The sequence below is a fragment of the Mastigoproctus giganteus genome, chromosome 1, assembly GCF_048544385.1.
Source record: "Mastigoproctus giganteus isolate SK-2022 chromosome 1, ASM4854438v1, whole genome shotgun sequence".
Taxonomy (NCBI): domain Eukaryota; kingdom Metazoa; phylum Arthropoda; class Arachnida; order Uropygi; family Thelyphonidae; genus Mastigoproctus; species Mastigoproctus giganteus.
The window spans coordinates 189897802-189915893 of NC_143575.1; the positions used below are offsets into that span (position 1 = coordinate 189897802).

The window sequence follows — 18092 nt, forward strand, 5'->3', positions numbered from 1 at the left end:
CACTGCAGGATCATTTAGACAAGACTTCAGTTATAGCTCAGACACAGCATGGTTTTGTTAAGGGGAAGTCTTGCCTGACCAACTTGATTGGATACTATGATGCAGTCACAAAAGAACTGGATGCAGGGAATAACTTTGATATTATATACTTGGATCTTAGAAAGGCTTTTGATACTGTTGCACATGGAAGACTGCTACACAAATTGGAGCAGTGTGACATTGGAGGCAAATTGCTGCTATGGATAAAGGGGTGGTTGAGGGTGAGAAGACAGAGAGTGGTAATCAATGGACACTGCTCATCGTGGACTGATGTTATTAGTGGAGTCCCTCAGGGCTCAGTGTTGGGTCCATTATTGTTTTCTGTATTTATAAATTGATGATGGTATATCGGGCTTAATGTCCAAGTTTGCAGACGATACAAAGGTTGGCAGGGTTGTCAAGGACACTACCGACACTATGCTGCTGCAACAGGATCTGGAAAGGTTGAGCAGATGGGCTGAGAGGTGGCAAATGAAGTTTAACATTGACAAATGTAAGGTACTACACATGGGAAACAGCAACCCCAGAGCAACGTATCAACTCTGTGGTACTACACTGACAGTGGTAGAGAATGAAAGGGACTTGGGGGTGGTTGTGCAGGCAGATATGAAGTTCTCTGAGCAGTGCAGACGGGCTGCAAGAGTAGCTCATGGAGTATTGTCAATGATATATAGGAATTGTTCTAGCAGGGATAAGGAGGTGATTATTCCATTGTATAAGGCGATGGTCAGGCCACACCTAGAGTACTGTATACAGGTCTGGAGGCCTCATTTCAAGAAGGATGTAGAGCTGCTGGAACGAGTACAGAGAAGGGCAACAAGATTAGTGAATGGAACAAAGGGGTGCTCTTACGAAGAAAGGCTTAAGTTTTGCAAATTACAGTGTCTGGAGACTAGGCACCAGCGAGGTGATCTGATAGAGGTGTATAAAGCCTTGAATGGTTTAAGCATGCTCAATGCTGATGGGATTCTTCCTCTAGCTCAGAAAAATCACCTGAGTGGGCATAATTCAAATTGAGGAAAGACAGATGTAGGATAGACGTACGGAAATTTGCCTTTAGCCAGCGGGTGGTTGGTTGGTGGAACAGACTTCCATCCCTTGTGGTGGAGGTTGACAGCCTAAATAAGTTTAAGGCTCAGCTGGACAGGTATTTTGAACGAACAGAGGGGTGAAGTGGAAGTGGGTTTTTTTTTTTTTTTTTTTTTGGCTGATGCTGCATAAGCTTGCTTTTTTGTATCAAATGCCTCTACTAATGCTAATGCATATGCTCAAATATTTCTTTCCTATTATTGGACTGTTCTTCACAATTAATAGAGAAAGAAGTATGTGGAACTTCACACATTGCATCATTTAAGGCAGTAAATCCAGCATGTTTGAAGCATTTGGCAATCACTTTTTCATCAACTTCATCCCATGCTGAATACATTGCCGAATACATAAATACTTTGCCTGCAGGATGTCGATTTCGCACTGAATTTTTCTTTCAAGGCATAGCACAATTTTGTTTAATAGCATTCTTCAGTAATTTTTCTTAAAACATTGGATTACATCTCAATCAAGTGACTGAAGAACTGACATCATATTTGGTGGTAGGTACTCGATGTTGATTGCACATAGGTCATTTACTTGACAATGAGGAGTGCAGTTATTCACAAACAGCAAAATTATTCGATTCTTCTCACTCATCCTGCAACCTAAGTCTTGATCCAACCTATGTAGATTTGTGATGTCATCCATGCCTTTTGGTTCACTTGTTACATAGTCAGTAATGTCGTCAAGCCTTTAAAGCATCAAGGCTTCTGGGTTTCCCCAGTGATTAAAAAAGGAAGCTTCTCTGTGTCAGACATGTTTGCTGCTAGGAGAAAGGTAATTTGTTGTTTGATTTTTTTCTGCCACTACATTTCTTGCCTTTAAATCCAGTAGCAATTTAAAAAAAGTCTTTCATCCGCATTGAAGATGACACTGTGGTTGTACACAAAACGTTTTTTAAACAATTATACTTCCATTCCTTTGTAGTGTCAATGTCCACGGCTTCACTTTCACCACACACTTTTTTTGAAGGACAGGCCATAACAAGGTTTAAATTTCTGGAACCATCCATCTGAACATTTAAATTCTTCAATAGCTATTTGATGTGCAAATGATTCAGCCTTAACTTTTATAAGATTACCATCTGTGGGAATGTTTTTTGCACACATCATGATTAGTCATTTCAAAAGTACCATTTCAAGGTTCAGATACTTTACTTTTCATGCTCAAATCCTACCCAGTGCAGCAGATTTTTCTAAACTTTTAATCTTTTTCTGATCTTTTAGAATAGTAAGCAGAATACTCTTAGGAATGCTGAACTGTTTGGCGATGTCAGTCTTAGAATGTACATCATTACCTACAACTTGCAAAATCATAATTTTATCTGTGATTGGCAAAGCTATCGGCTTTCTTGTAGCCATACCAATAAACATACACTCTGACCAATGAAATTAACTTCTAGCTGATGTTCATTTCATTACCGCACTGTGAGAAAACGTGGGGAAATCTTAACAAATGATTTCTCACGGTCAGGCTGCAAGCTTGTCGATTACTTCAATATATTTGAAGCATTCTATCATTTTTAAATGCAAATATTGTAATAAAAAAGTAAAGATTCAGATTAAGAGGTTGAAATTTATGGTCATTATAGAGAAATCCTTTTATTTTCAATGTCATTGTACTGAATGTAAAATAACATTAGGTTAATGAGAAATTGGCTGAGACTAACCACATATAACATTATAACGTGTTGGGACATTAAAAAGAGGGTTGCTATAAAGAGCTTCGACTGTAATTGTTTAATCTTTTATATCTGTAACGTTTGATTTTGTAAGTAAGACATTTAATAAAAGGACTACGGGGCCCAATGTACTTTTAAGCCGATAATGTCAAATATAAGAGGAGCACATACCTTCATTTTTTTTTTTTTTTTTTTCCCCTTCCCAAAGTATCACTTGTACTTCTAATGGTGTCTTGTCTTTTGGCACTTTGTATTTCTTTTCCTATTTTTACATTTGATAATTGTTTTCAAAATAGTTCCTATTTGAAAAAAAATGAAGGTAAGAGCTTTCTTATATTTAAAATAAATAATATGTATTATGTGTATGACGTTTTAGGTTAAAAGCATTTAAAGAAAACAATCATCATAAAATGTGTACTGATTCACCATCTGTTCCCAACAGACAAGAGAGATTAATCCACAACGGAAGGTATAAGTGAAAGTGTAGAATTATCTGTGATTCTAAAATAATATATGTGATTATCATATGTTTGCAATTTGTGTGCACTTGCATGGCACATTGTCAGTTTGGCAGGTGTGCCCTGTTTTTTTTTTTTTTTTTCATTTTTAAATTTAGTCTGCTATATTGGACACACATCTGAAATTCAAATCTGTCACATCTGAAAACTGAATGTTTCAGTAACTGTAGGAGTGAGTTAACCCTACCTTTGCTGCATAGATAAACAAGCTTTTGTAATAATAGATCATTGGACTGTGGGGCATGATGCCTTTACTAATTAGGCATATTTCAAAAATAATGAATCTGCATTTCTAACTGTTTATATAGATGCCATTTTAATATTCATCATATTAGATCTTTACCATCTTGTAGCACCATAAAGACATGGGTTTAGATTTTCTGAGAAACTGTTTCTGCAATTAAGGGAAAATCTCTAGGAAAAGTAGTCATTGTATATACCCCAGAAAACATTGAGAGTAGTTGCCGAATGGACTGAAGATCACTACATTCTGCTGTCATATGTGCAGTGGCATTGGGCATGTACATTGTACATGTCCAATGCCACTCATATTTATTAAACAAAGATTTAAAATTTAAAGATAATTTCAAATGTTATTGCTTCCCAAAATATTCCTTCTAGTTCAGTGCAAAATAGGATAAAATATGCATAAAAAAAGCAGCAGTGGTAATAAGGAAGTGGGAATGCTGATATTCAGATTAAAAAATATTTTTTTGAATTACATAAGCACTTTACCTTATAATCACTTCATAGTTAAAGTTAGAATTATAGCTAAAGTTAATTCTTTCTTACCATTTGCATAAGTAATTTTGGTTTGTCTTTTATAATTTCAGGAATTAACATCAGTAATATCTATATGTCCACCATGTGACAATATGAATTTTTTGGCAATAGCAGTCTATAATTAGCAAAAGCCACTGGTAAAGACAACCGACTTTTGTATAGATGCATTGTAGAAAGCAAATGGTTGCAGGTCCGAAATGAGTGTGAACAAAATAGTTCAAAATAATTATGTAACTTTTAATATTTAAAATTTTAATATTTAATATGTTAAAAATTAAAGTAGTGATGCATAGTGGATTGAGGGGGGAGGTAACATTATCAATGCATTAGAGGTGGTAGGTGACTTTCATCAACCGGTGAAATACCACCACTTTGCTTATTGGAGGCTTGAAGTGGTGAAACCCATGTTTAGTCTCTAGAGCAAAGTTTCCGGCATCCCCCCCCCCCTATACTTCTCCTTCAACCTATGCAAGGTACTAAGTACTATAGGTTTTGATACCTTTTGTGTTTGGGGTTTTCATAAAAAAAAAAAAAAAATCTTCAGTTAATAAGTAAATTCTGTTGTAATCAGAATAAAATCCCAGGGTGAGTATGGGCTTGGCACACCCAGGTTCCTGAGCTGGATATCTCTTCTTGGTGATTTCTCTCTCTCTCTCTCTCTCTCTCTCAGGGTAACTTTAATTTTTTTTGGCTGGTGCAGCATAAGCCTCAGGCTTATGCTGCATAATAATAATAATAAATCAGGAGTGCGGTTAGCACATTGTGCCATCTTGTATGCAAGAGAGCTGAATTCAATAGTTAATCCAATTAGAAAGGACAAAGTAATAAAATAAAATTAAGGTAACATTGGTTAAAATTTCCTGTTTTCTTTTCCTGACATTTTAACCAAAAAGTTATACAGAGCATTCAGCTTTATGTAACTTTTAATATTTATTCTGGGAGCACCTGCACAGATAACCCATGAAATTGCCAAATCATCAGTTTTGAGTTAGATGCATTTTTTAACAGTTAATTCTATGTATCTGCTGTTATTTGTTGTTATTTGTTGTTATTTGGTTTTTAGGAGCATTAGCAACTAAGGCCATATTGCTCCGGGGATATGCGGTGGTCAATCCCTGACCTTTCCGCATCCTCCGTATTTGGTGGCTCACGGGCTCGAACCCCGGTCTAATCAAGAAGCATGTGCTATGCACTGCTGCTCCTGCCCACCTGGCTATGGAGGCGCCTACTATGTATCTGCATTTGAAAACCCATCTATATATCTATGTATGTAAATCATGCCTACAGAGGGGGGGAAAAATGGAGGAATATCCTTCCACTTTGAAGCCTAGCAGCAGACTGAAACAACGTACAGGTTCCACGTGTATTAATTCTTATTGAGGAGACTTCTGGCAACTTATTTAATGCATATGACATGAAATATCTGATCAAATAATGACAACACTGACACTCCTGGACAATGGCTGTTCGGAAATTATATGTGGTATAAAGCAATGGATTTTAGAGATTTGTAAAATATAAAGCTAAACTAAATATAAAATACATAAAACTAAAAATAAAATAAAAAGATAAATAATTTAATAAAAAAAGAAATAATAAATGTGTTTTGTAATGTGTTATATTGCTGTACAACAACCTTGGTTGCCTGCTCAACAATCATGTGGTCTTTCTCAGTCTGAAATTTGTGGATTTTGGACTTTGGTTATTTGCCTTATAAAATTTTTGTTTATAATACCCTTGAAAATGTCTAGCAAGCAAAAAAAAATGACTGTTCTAGAGGTGCTGAGAAGGAAAAGAGGAAAGCAGTCGTTTTTAAAATGAAAATAACATCACACTATGAAAATGGAAAAATAGTTTCTACAATCGTACATATTGTGGCTTTCCTACTCTATGATATCAATGATTTTGAAGAACAAGGAAAGAATCAATTATGCAGTTCAAGAGTCAAAACCTATGAAAGCTACAATAATAACAAAAGAAGAGACAAGATCCTTTTTTGATATGTAGAAATTATTCATAATGTGGGTGGAAGATCACATTCAAAAACATGTACCTTTAAGCCTTTTAACCATACAGACTAAGGTAAGAAGCCATTTTGAAACCTTTAAAGAGTGAACAGAATATGAATATGATCAAAACTTTACAGCAAGTTATAGGTGGTTCCAAAGATTTAAGAACTATTACAACCTGCATAGTGTAAAAGTGAGTGATGAGCAGCAAGTTCTGATGTGGATGCTGATGAAATGTTTGAGGACCTAGAATGTATCATTGTAGAGGGAAATTATTTGCCTGAGTAAATATTTAATGTAGACAAAACTAGTTTATTTTGGAAATGAATGCCAGAATGCACGTACAATAAAGAAGCAAAAACCATGCCAGGATTCAAAGCATTTAAGGACCAATTCATTGGTTTTAAGGTTAAACCCTTCATGATTTATCATTCAGAGAACCCAAGGGCTTTCAAAAATGTAAATAAACATATATTGCCAGTATTTTATAGACATAATAAAAAAGCATGGATGACCCTAGCATTGTTTGAGGATTAGTTCCTGAATTGTTTTATCTGCAAAACAACCAAAAAGGAATTCTATTCATGATTTTAATTTTAGATAATGCTCCGGGATACCTAGCACATCTGGATGATCTGCATCCTGATGTTAAGGTAGTCTTCTTTCCACCCAGTACTACCTCAATCCTGCAACCAGTGGATCAAAGTGTTGTTGCTGCTACTGAGAATAACAAAATAGCTGAAAACTTTGGAAGGATTACAACATTCTGCATTACATCAAGTACATAGTGTAGCTTGGGATGAGATGGGGTGTGAATGCATAAATGGAATATGGAAAAAGGTACTGAAAAGATATGTAAACACTTTCAAAGGATTTGATAAAGACAGTACACTTACTGCAATTAGTGACAAGTAAATGCACTTAGGTAAACAGCCAGCTGGATTTGGAAACTGATAATGAAGATGTTGAACATCTTTATCAAAGTTGGTGGAAACTGTGGCAGAAGGGTTATCTAATGATGATCTTATTGAATTGGAAGAACAGAGTTGCAGAGGAAGAAGAGAAGCAAAATGCAGAAGAAAAAGAAGTGCCTGAAATCCCCAAAGAGTTTTCAGTGAAAAAAATGGCATTTTTTAATAAGGTAAATGCAGATGTTTGAGGAAATGGATACTATAGTTGAAAGATTTGCAAAGGTTGACAGACAGATCCAAGATGCACTTGCTATAGGGAGATTTATAATGAAAGAAATGGCATAGTGTGCAATGTAAATTGGACATATTTTTAAAGAAGTTTTCTGCTTCACAGGAATTTTGGGGACAACAGTGTTATTAGTATACCAACTTGTGAAATTTTTCCTCCTAATGAAGATGATCCAGTACCTTCAACTGTTTACTCTGAAGAAGCCGAAGTTGATAATCTTTCCATCCTTGTCTTCTTTACCTTCCAATTAATGTAGTCTCCGTGTTTAATTAAAAAATTTCTTGAAGCCAATGTGTATGCAACATTAAAGTTAAATGTGCATTTACCTTTAATACATATTCACATTAAAGGTAAATGCACATTACTCGTACTGTATTCTATTTTATAACTTCTAATAATGTACTACTTTGTATTAAAGGTAAATGCACATTACTTTTACTGTAGTAAAAGTAATGATGTGCATTTCATTTTATAACTTCTACTTTGTTTTATTTTTAGTATTGTATTAGAAATATTTCATTTTATAGTAGTATTTCATTTTATAACTTCTTTGTTTTATTTCTAGTATTGAACCATAAATAATGTAAAAAAACAAAAAAAATAGGCTCATGTCCGATAACAAAGAAGTCAACTTACGACGCGGTTATTGGAATGGAACCCTGTCATAAGTCGAGGAGTAACCGTATATGAAAGAAATGGTACTCCTTTCATTAGTATTAATTTCTCATGTTTTGAGAATAATGCCGTGAATTTTTTTTTTTTTTTTTTTTTTTTATGTTATCTGTTGTAAAAAGTTCAGTGAAGAGTATCAAGATCAGGTGTGTTGGCATGAAGTATTCCTGTAGAGAGGACTTCTGTTTTATTGTTTGCAAAGACTGAAGATCTAGTGTGTGACCTGATAAGTTATATTTAAAGCTTTGAAAGATTTACATGAACTAAATAAACAGGTTATCTTTTTTTCTTTCACAGATAAAACAAAATAGCGAGCTTACTTAAATTAAAAAAAATTTCTTTTAGTCAAAAGGACTAAGAGAAAATTTTAGATGGCAAGTTGTACCAGCAATTATAACAACCTAGAAAGCTTATCAAAATTTTAGGAGGAATTGGACAGTTACTTTGATGAATAAGCCAGGATATTTTGCTTTTATTAACACTGAATAAACAGTGTCTCACCTCTAAAGAGAGAAGTATAATACAATTACAATGAAATTAAAAAATATAAGTAAACAGTTAAATGGTGGGTATTAGCACCCACCATGTGGCTGTTTATTTATATTTACCATGTGTTGGAAGTACTGTTTAGATGCAATTGTGGTATGAAGGTACAGTATAAGAAATGCTGTGTAGTCATATGAATATAACCTTGGGGAAAAAAAAAAAAAAAAAAAAACACACCGGCATTGCGGTATTTGTAGGAAAAAAGCAATAACACAGTACTGGTATTTTGGGTCATCCAATACTGGTATCAACAGTATTAGAGAGAAAAAAAAAAATATATGCAATTTTTTTAAAATTGAACTGCAACACAATTTCCATAATTGCAAATACTGTCTACATATATATACTAAAAGTGATATGTATCCTTCCACAAAATTTTCAGTTGCTGTTCATATGTAAATGTGTGACATATTTCCCTTTCATATTTTCCAAATGTAAATGTATTTTCCTTTCAAACACGATTGAATGCTGTTTCGTAGTCTAGCTCTAGTTGTAGGGACCTGCGATACAACACACATTGATTTGAGAAGTAGTGGTCAATTTGTTTTTTGATCGTAACTAGTTTTCTGATGACTTGCAAATGAGTAAGATTAATAACATTATTTATGTATTTTTACATGTTAAAACACAAACTTTTTTACAATCTTGGATAAGATTTCGTTGTGGTATTATTTTGACAAAACAAAAGATGAGAATACAGGTGTACGGAGTGCTCAAAACCAAAGTGATTGGAGGAAGTATGAGTGGGCTGCATGCCCATCTGTCACAAGATAAATTTGTTAAAAAGAGGAAATGAAGGGAGTAACAAAACAATTTGTTTGTACCAAATCAGCCAGTGCAGAGCAAGGCATTCAGTGGAGGATCCCCTTCCTTCTCTTGCAAAAATTACAACTTAAAAAAAAAAAAAAAAAATTGTTTTCTGCTGTTGTGCCTTGGCTGACCACTCATGCTGGCATATCCTTCAACAAAATTTGCACGTCTTACGATTTGCAGAAATTATTGATGGCAAAAGGCTACAGAGATATTCCAAATTCGCTGAACACAGTTAGAGAAATCATTCGTTAGAGAAATCATTTCAAAATGCAGAGTTGGCAAAAAAGGCATTTAGCCTTACATTCAATGAATCAACGTCCGTAAAAAATCAATGCCATATGAATATAAAGATTCATGCAAAAGACAAGTTTTGGAATCTTAGCCTAATGCATGTGTTTTGATCTCTGCCAGCTGAAAAATGCATTTTTCTTCAAAAATAAAAAATTGAGGCGTTCAGCATTTCTTTTGAGAATTTCATATCTATGACTGCCGATGGTGCATCAATTGTGCAAAAGGTAGCCAGAAGCATTCAATTCAGTTATCAATTATTCTTGGCACATGGCATCAATTGGCTGTCATAAAAATACTTTATAACTAAAACAATTTACCCAATAATGAGGAGGAAGGAGTGACTGAATAAATGCCAAATGTAAGAGATTCAGACAATGAAGAAGATGAGAATATGCAATGGAACAGTATGTTGGCAGTGTTGGAGCGGTTCTCTGAACTGAAACCTTGTGTAAGAAAATGTTTAATTGACTTAAAATGAGACGTTACATTTAGTATAACTGATTTTGAACTGTTTTCTAACATGATATTGGCATTGCAGTCAATTAAAGTGGCAGTGGAGGCATCAACACAGAGTTTATCGATGAAGAAGAAAACTACGATTGGCGCTGAAGGAAAAATCTGGACAGGTACTTAAGACTAAAACTCAAATCTGACAAGACCCAAATGATATTGATGTTATGCATATCAACAGCAGGAAACAAAATTTTTTTTTTTTTTTTTTTTGTTGTAATTTTTGCAAGAAAAGGGTATCCTCCACTGAATGCCTTGCTCTCCACTGGCTGATTTGATAAATTGAATAAATGGCATATTTTCAAGAAGAAAGAATCAGAGGAAAATTTTTAACAGTGATCTTTGAAAGTTTGAAATCAATTTACCTGGTAAATTTGGATTCAGAAAGAGAATTTACCATGGCTGAACATTTCTGCACCAAAATAAGGTCATGCTTGGGGAACAAAAGTTTAGACACATTGTGTTTTTGCTGCTTTTTTTTTTAATTTAAAACTTTTAGAAACTTTTGGACTTTGGACTTTGGAGTATTGAACTTCTGATTAATTTTTTTATGTTGTGTTTCTGTAATTCGTTGAATTTTTCTTGTTTTTTGCGGTAAAGTTTTTATCACTTTTTTTTTTTTGTAATCCTGTGTTTTACTTGAATAAATTTTTTATTTGCTTATTAATGTGTTTATTATTACTTTGAAGAATTTTTAAAAAATACCAGTATTGATGATAAAAAACGGCATGATACTGGTGTTGAGAAGGTCCGGTATTATTGTAATCACTAGTTGATAGTAAAAGTATGTATTCATTAATAATGACAAAGCAAATCTTTTTGTTATAAACCAGATTTCATATGAGAAAAAACATGTTTTTTTCCCCCCCTGTAATAACTTTAATCTCTTATATGCAACCTGTTGACAATTACAGGTTACTTTGGTATTGTCATTAATTTTCACAATTATTTCAACAACTCAGAAAAAATGTGTTCAGTAGCTACTTTAATTCTTGGTTGCTGTCATATATATATAACAGGGGTGGGCACGCATGAGGTCAATGAGAGCCGCATTCCGGTTTTTCATATATTATAAAGAGCCACACCATAGTTACATAGTATTAAATACACAAATTCAAATTTAATATAATTAATATGATTACATATTCTACACAAGTCTTAAGTGCTATGTAAAGTATACATATATAAGAAAATATAATTAAGAGAAAGAAAATACAAAATAATTATTTCAAAGATTTAATGAAGACCTTTGGTCTTCGTTAAATCTTTGAAATTTGGCGTAAATTTTGTTAAAGCCGTTCGCAGCAATTCAGTGTGATGATGATTGGTCAACTGTGAACGATATTTCGACTTCGAGAACTTCATTATGGAGTACAAAGATTCACAGCAATATGTTGTACCAAAAATTGAAATTAGACGGCAAGCAGCTTTCTTTAAATGTGGATATTTTGATTCTGGCACGAGTTTCCAAAATTCAATTATAGAAGTAGATTTGTGCTGCATTTGCAATGCCTGATCCTCTTTCATCTCTAATAACTCCAATTCGCCAGCCGCTTTTTCAACAAGTATTATTTCAGAAATTGGAAATCCATCTTCAATAATATCACAAATAAATGGGTTCACAAAATATGCAAATGCAGATTTCAAAACTTTTCAAATCTTCAAACCTATGTTTGAAATCTGCTTGCAATTCTTCCAATTTTTCTTTGTATTCGCGACATAGGAACCTGTGCGATCAATTCATGTAGGTTTGTATTATCTGGATCCAAAACATGACATAGGCGTGACATAGGAACATGTGCGATCAATTCATGTAGTTTTGTATTATCTGGATCCAAAACTTTAACCACTTCTTCCAAGTTTCTTTTAATAAATTCTCCTTCTCCATATGGACGTTTGGCACGAGCAATATTCCAAGCTATCAAAAAACTAGCTTCGTTTGCTCTGTCATCTTCGCGACTAAAAGAAGACAAGAGTCCTTGTTGCTTATGAAGGCCAGATTGCAAGGACTTAAGTTTCTCTGTTCGCAATTTTGAATTGAGTGGATATTGAGTTGAAAAGTGGGGATGACTTACTTCGTAATGTCGACGTAAATTGCTTACTTTGTAGTTTGCAATTGTAACTTTACAAATAAGACACAACGACTTTCCATTATTGTCAATAAAAGCAAAATTTTCTACCCAATTCTTCTTGAAAGATTCTATTTTCTTGTTCGTATTTTCGTTTTTTGATATTTTCTGAGGTCATGTTATCAAAAAATTTAAATAAATTCAATTCCAAAGTCTGGAATTGAAGCTCTTATGGGAGGTTTGGTCACATAGTGTTGCACAAGTCCGCTGATGGCACCAGCAGTGTAAATGCGCGCGGATTTATTTATAATCAAAATAAAAAAATAGCAAAATATCTAGACATAAAAAAAAATAAACACAACATAAAATCCATATAACAAAATATTAGTTACTTAGTTAATTTAACAAGATTCAGTGAAAAAAGTTCTGAAATAATAAAAAAAAAAACAGATTTAAATTTTCAATGGGAGCCGCACTTAACTCAACGAAGAGCCGCATTTGCCCACCGTTGATATATACTGTTGTAAGTGGTAAGTACTGGGGATCCAAAGACAGGCAATTTGAATGGTGCAGAAGGACCTCTGTATGAGGAAAGACTAATTATATGTGGGCTACAGAGCTTGGCAACCAGGCACCTTAGAGACGATCTGATTGAAGTTTATAAGGCTCTGAGAGGGATTAGTAAAATGAAGGAAGGTGGAATTCTCACTGTTATAAAGAATTCCAGAACTAGGGGGTTATAAATTCAAATTACAGGGCTTGAGGTTTAGATTAGATTCTAGGAAGTTTTCATTTAGCCAGTGTGTCATTGGTAGCTGGAACAAGTTGCCCTTGCACGTAGTTGAGGCTGACAGTTTGAATAAATTTAAAGGTCTATTGGATACTTACCTATGTGAGGAAGGAAGCATATAATTTGTGTTTTCTTATCTGGTTTTTTTTTTTTTTTTTTTTTTGCCAGTGCAGTAAAAGCCTGTGGCTTCCTTGCACTCTATGGCGAATACTATTACTAAGTAGGCAGTCTTCAGACTGTATATTTAAGAGTTGCTTATTAACATATAGACAAAAATAAGTATGTTTAATAGTATAACTAATTATGAGGGGAGGGGATTTGAATTGTGGCCTGGGTCTGAAATGGTTGTGGTATAGCATTAAAAATGTCTGTACTCTTAATGTCACTTCAGCAAGTTTTTCATGCAGTTTCATTAATGTCTCTTTTTTAAATTACAGATCTTGAAGTCCACAAAGTTGTGTGAATGAGGAAAGATGGATAAAATCAGTCACCATGTAGACATCCAATATATGCCAAAAAAAGAACTAATGCCAAAGGGAATTCATGAGGATATAGTTACAACATTGGAAAGGATGCCCCTTTCCTATTTCATGGTTAAGAAGTGGATGGAATTTAAACAAGGGATGGAGAACCTGGAAGATGACCCATGCTATGGAAGACTTGCAATGTCCATCACTCCAGAAGTTGCTGACATTGTGCATGATCTGGTGATGAATGACAGTTCAGTACATTGCTAGCATCTCTGGTATCTCATCTGAAGGTATGTAATAACAGAGGTTCTCACTATGAAGGTAGTGTCAGTATGATAGTTGTTGACAGCAGATCAAAAATGCACAGAGTTGTTAAATGAACATTTGCATCATTTTCAATCAGCTCCTATGAATTTCCTTACAAGATCAGTGACCATCACTTTCAGCCAGATGTAAAGGAGCAGTCCAAACAATGGAAACACAATACTTCTCCGGTCCAAAAAAAAAGCCAAGCTGAGTCAATACAAAGTGATAGCTTCAGTTTTTTGGGATATTGATGGAGTGTTGCTAACAGATTACCTTCAGAAAAGCCAGAGAGTCACAGGGGCATTTTCTCCTTAAAACATCAGATAAATGCTAAAGAAAACTTACCAAAGAAGTCTTGTTCCATCAGGACAACTCACTTTTTCACAAGTCTGTCATTGTCATGGCTGCACTATCTAACTGTGGCTTTGAAATCTTCAATTAACCTCCATATTTACATCTTGTACTGTTGGACTTTAATCTATTTCCTAATTTGAAAAAATGCCTAGTGGCATCCATTTTTCCAGCAACAGTGATGTTATTGCTGCAGTGGATGCATTCCTGAAGGCTTAAGAGAAAACTTACTTCACAACTGGAATCAACACATTTCAGCATCACTAGCAAAAGTGTGCTAACTCCAAAGGGGATGCTGAAAAGTAGCATTTTAGCAGACTCCAAAATAAACCCTTCATACTTAGGCCACAAACTTTTCAAACTCTCATTTTGCAGCTTCATATTTTATTATTGTATTTAATAAGCAAGTGCTAATTGGACCACATTTGTTTTATTTCCTTTTGCTGTTTTTTATTATTATTATTTTTTTATTAAATAGGTCACTTTACTTGGAATGTTCTGCTCATTGTTCAGAAAATCAGAAATTAAAATATGACAAGAGAGAGAATAAAAGCATTGAATTGATCAAAACTGCAAATCTGTTATTTGGAACACTTGAACCTAGTTACATGTGGGACTATTCTTCAAAACTGTTCTCGCTTGCATGTGCCGAAGCCTTACATAAGTGTAACAATCTTCTTGTAGACCAGCAGAAGAGAATTGATAATTCAGCTGTTTCTGTTGTACAGCATGTAGGAGCAGGAAATCCAACCATATTGGAACTATGCGCTCTAGTGGATTTTCTACTGGATATTGTATCACTAGTAAGTTTAGTACAATGGAGATATATATTGTGTGTAAATTATGTGTTTTATTTAATAAGTTTATGGTGGATCAGCTACATATTCTCTTCCTAGCCCTCCCTGTAAAAAAAAAAAAAAAAAAAAAACCCAAATAAAATAAATAAATATATATGTACAGTCCATTCCAGTTATTTGGGACACATCGGGACTAGTGCATTTTGGCCCGATTAAGCGGCTGCCCCAATTATCCGAAGTTTCACGTAAATAGTTAAAAATACAACGTACCCCCCCCCTTTACAATTGGTTCACTGTACAATCAAATCATGTTACGACGAACTCAACATAGTAAAGTACTGTTCACTATACGATGTGCAGTAAGTGCCGCTCATTGATCACATTTGTGAATTGAATTTTAATTCTATTAAACAGCGATTCTAATTAGCGAAAATAGGAGGAATATTATCCTCAGGCTATAAAAGCAAAGATATATTAAGCACAAATTTACCCTTTATTACCTTACCAATTAAAAAATTAAATGATACGTGAAAATCGGAAGAATATACGTGATAATCAGAATAATTAAATACGTACTGTAATATGCACATACTAACAAGTTTACATTTCTGTTCACTGACATTTTAGGGTTTAAAATTTAAAACAGTAAAAAGATAAGCAATCAATAACAAAGAACACGGCACACACAAATTGCAAGTAACACAATACGCACAAGTGAGAACGGAGTAACGAGTTACAAAGCTTTAAAAATAGGAATGAAGAGAAGATATGAAAATTAATTTTTTTATATGATTGAAGATTTCATGGAAGTGTAAACACATTTAACCATAATAACCCACAGAATTCCAGCTGTCGGTATTATCACAAATTCAGTAAGATCGAGTTTACTGTCCGTTTATGATAGAGTTCACTAACAGAAAAGCTCAATAAACAGGTGACTGCTAATTGTTTTATGGTTGTGACCTCCAGAATTTCGACCAAACCACGTGGTATCGTCGGAGACAATCGCACGGTAATCTCCAGTGCTGTGGTCTTCTGCCCTGATTAAACAGCACGCTGTCCCAATTAAGTAAACCCTGGCTATTTTCTCGATTAGTTTCTGTTTTTTAAGATTTGCCCAAATAAACGGCTGCTCCGATTAACCGGTGGCCCAAATAACCGGAATCCACTGTATATTAATATCATGTAATTTAATCAAAAGGAATTTCTAAATTTTGTAATGGCTTGATTTTAATTTGATGATTGAAGAGCATAATGGCAATTCTTCAGAATATTTCAATGAAAATGCTTTTATTAAAAGTATTTTCCATTTTATTTTTATAAAAAAAAAGAGTTAAGTGTAAAATTTTAATGGAACTGGCATGTAGTAGTAGTAGCAGCAGTGGCATTTGATGCAAGAAAGCAAGTGTATGAGCTTATGCAGCATCAGCCAAAAAAAAATCACACCATTCCCTCGAAATGCCTGTCCAGTTCCTCCTTAAATTTATTCAACCTATCAACTTCCACAATGACAGATGGAAGTTTGTTCCAGCAATTAACCACCCGCTGGCTAAAGGCAAATTTCTGCACATCTAATCTACATCTGTCTTTTCTTAATTTGAATTTACGCCCCCTTAGGTTCGTAATCTGAACAAGTGGAAGGATCCCATCAGAATTCAGCGTGCTCAACCCATTCATGTATTTATGTTCTTAGAAATTCCTAAGGATTCCCTCATCACACCATTGTATTTCTGTGATGATCATCAATTCTTAGACAGGTCTGTGGTACCATGTATTGTGTGTTCTGCTGTATGTATGGAATGTGTTATCAACTGGACTGGTATGTTGAGCCAGGCCAAATACATCCCTGCATCCCATTTTCTGGGTTACTCTTAGTCCACTCACTGAGGGTGGTCTGAGGGTAGCCCAAGAAAAGGGAATGGGGAGGGACATCATAGGAATAAGCCAGGGGAAGAAAGTATGAGGAAATAAATCATTGAAGGATGTCCAGGCACAACACTTGTTCACCGGCACAACCTTAGGTTTGCTGGGCAGGCAGGGGATAAATAGTTTGGAAAGAGGTAGGACCAGCCAAACTATTTTATAGGGGTGGTACAGATGTGTAACCCATCCCTATCAGGTAGATATGGAACAGAGCCAGTGCATATACTGTAGAACACACACACACACACACACACACTATAAGGAATTTAACACTATCAGGTGCACATGGCATACTTAGTGATCTTTACTCTCTTGGCCTATAAGGATATCTACTTATAGTTTTGAAGAATTTTCTTCAAAGTTGTACTTTTCAAGTTCAATACAAACATGCCCTCTCTATATTGTTTGTCCAGGAGAAAGGGGTTCCATTGGATCAGTACAGCATGCCACTGTTTTTTTCCCTCAGAATTTATTCTGTCAATAAACAGCTTATAAACACAGTCGAGGCTTACTTTTATGCTGATGATCTTTTCTATTTCCTACCATTCCCGTAATGTGAGATCTATTGCAAGGCAACTACAATTATCCCTGAATAAAGTGCAGTGGTGAGTAGTCCAAAATGGTTATCATCTCTTGCAGAAAACAGTTGCTATTCACTTTTGTAGACAATGCAAGCCTCACGCTGAACTTCTTCAAATTTTTAATCTTGCCATCCTGATCACTAATAACATCAGATTTCTAGGATTAATCCTTGACAATAAGTTAATTTCCTAAATCATATTAAATTAAAAATCGTATTCTAAATCATATTAAAAATTAATAAAAATACAAATTACTCCTCTGTTCACAAACTTCCTGTCTAAAGAAGTTGAGGCAGGAAGTTTGTGAACAGGGGAGTCATCCTTGGATTCAGAGGATGTGGGACATCCTCTGAATCCAAGGATGCTCTCATAATTTTTGAAAAAAAAAAAAAAAAAAAAGGTTTTCTTATCTCCCTTTCTGCTTCTTTCAGTATAATTAGGAATTTATTCTATCCTAATTTTTCTTTTTTTTTTTATCTTCAACAATTTCTCTTCCGCCTTCCCCTCAGTTGCAAAATCCAGCCTAGAAACTGCTGCACATGTGAATGTAGATGCAGAATATTTATTCAGTTTGTTCAGAAACCTTAACAGGATCATGAATAGTTTTGCTATTCTTATCATCTGTTTCCTTATAGTGTTAACATAAACAAAGAA

The 18092-nt window shown here is 34.5% G+C and overlaps 1 protein-coding gene across 1 annotated transcript in view; it reads left to right on the forward strand.

Moving 5' to 3' along the window:
- Window positions 1-18092, forward strand: part of LOC150091387 (protein DOP1A) — a 519845-nt gene that overhangs the window by 145811 nt on the left and 355942 nt on the right. The window contains exon 8 of the mRNA XM_090390176.1: window positions 14616-14940. Within this exon, the coding sequence (XP_090246302.1) occupies window positions 14616-14940 (325 nt within the window). The remainder of the gene's footprint in view (window positions 1-14615; window positions 14941-18092) is intronic.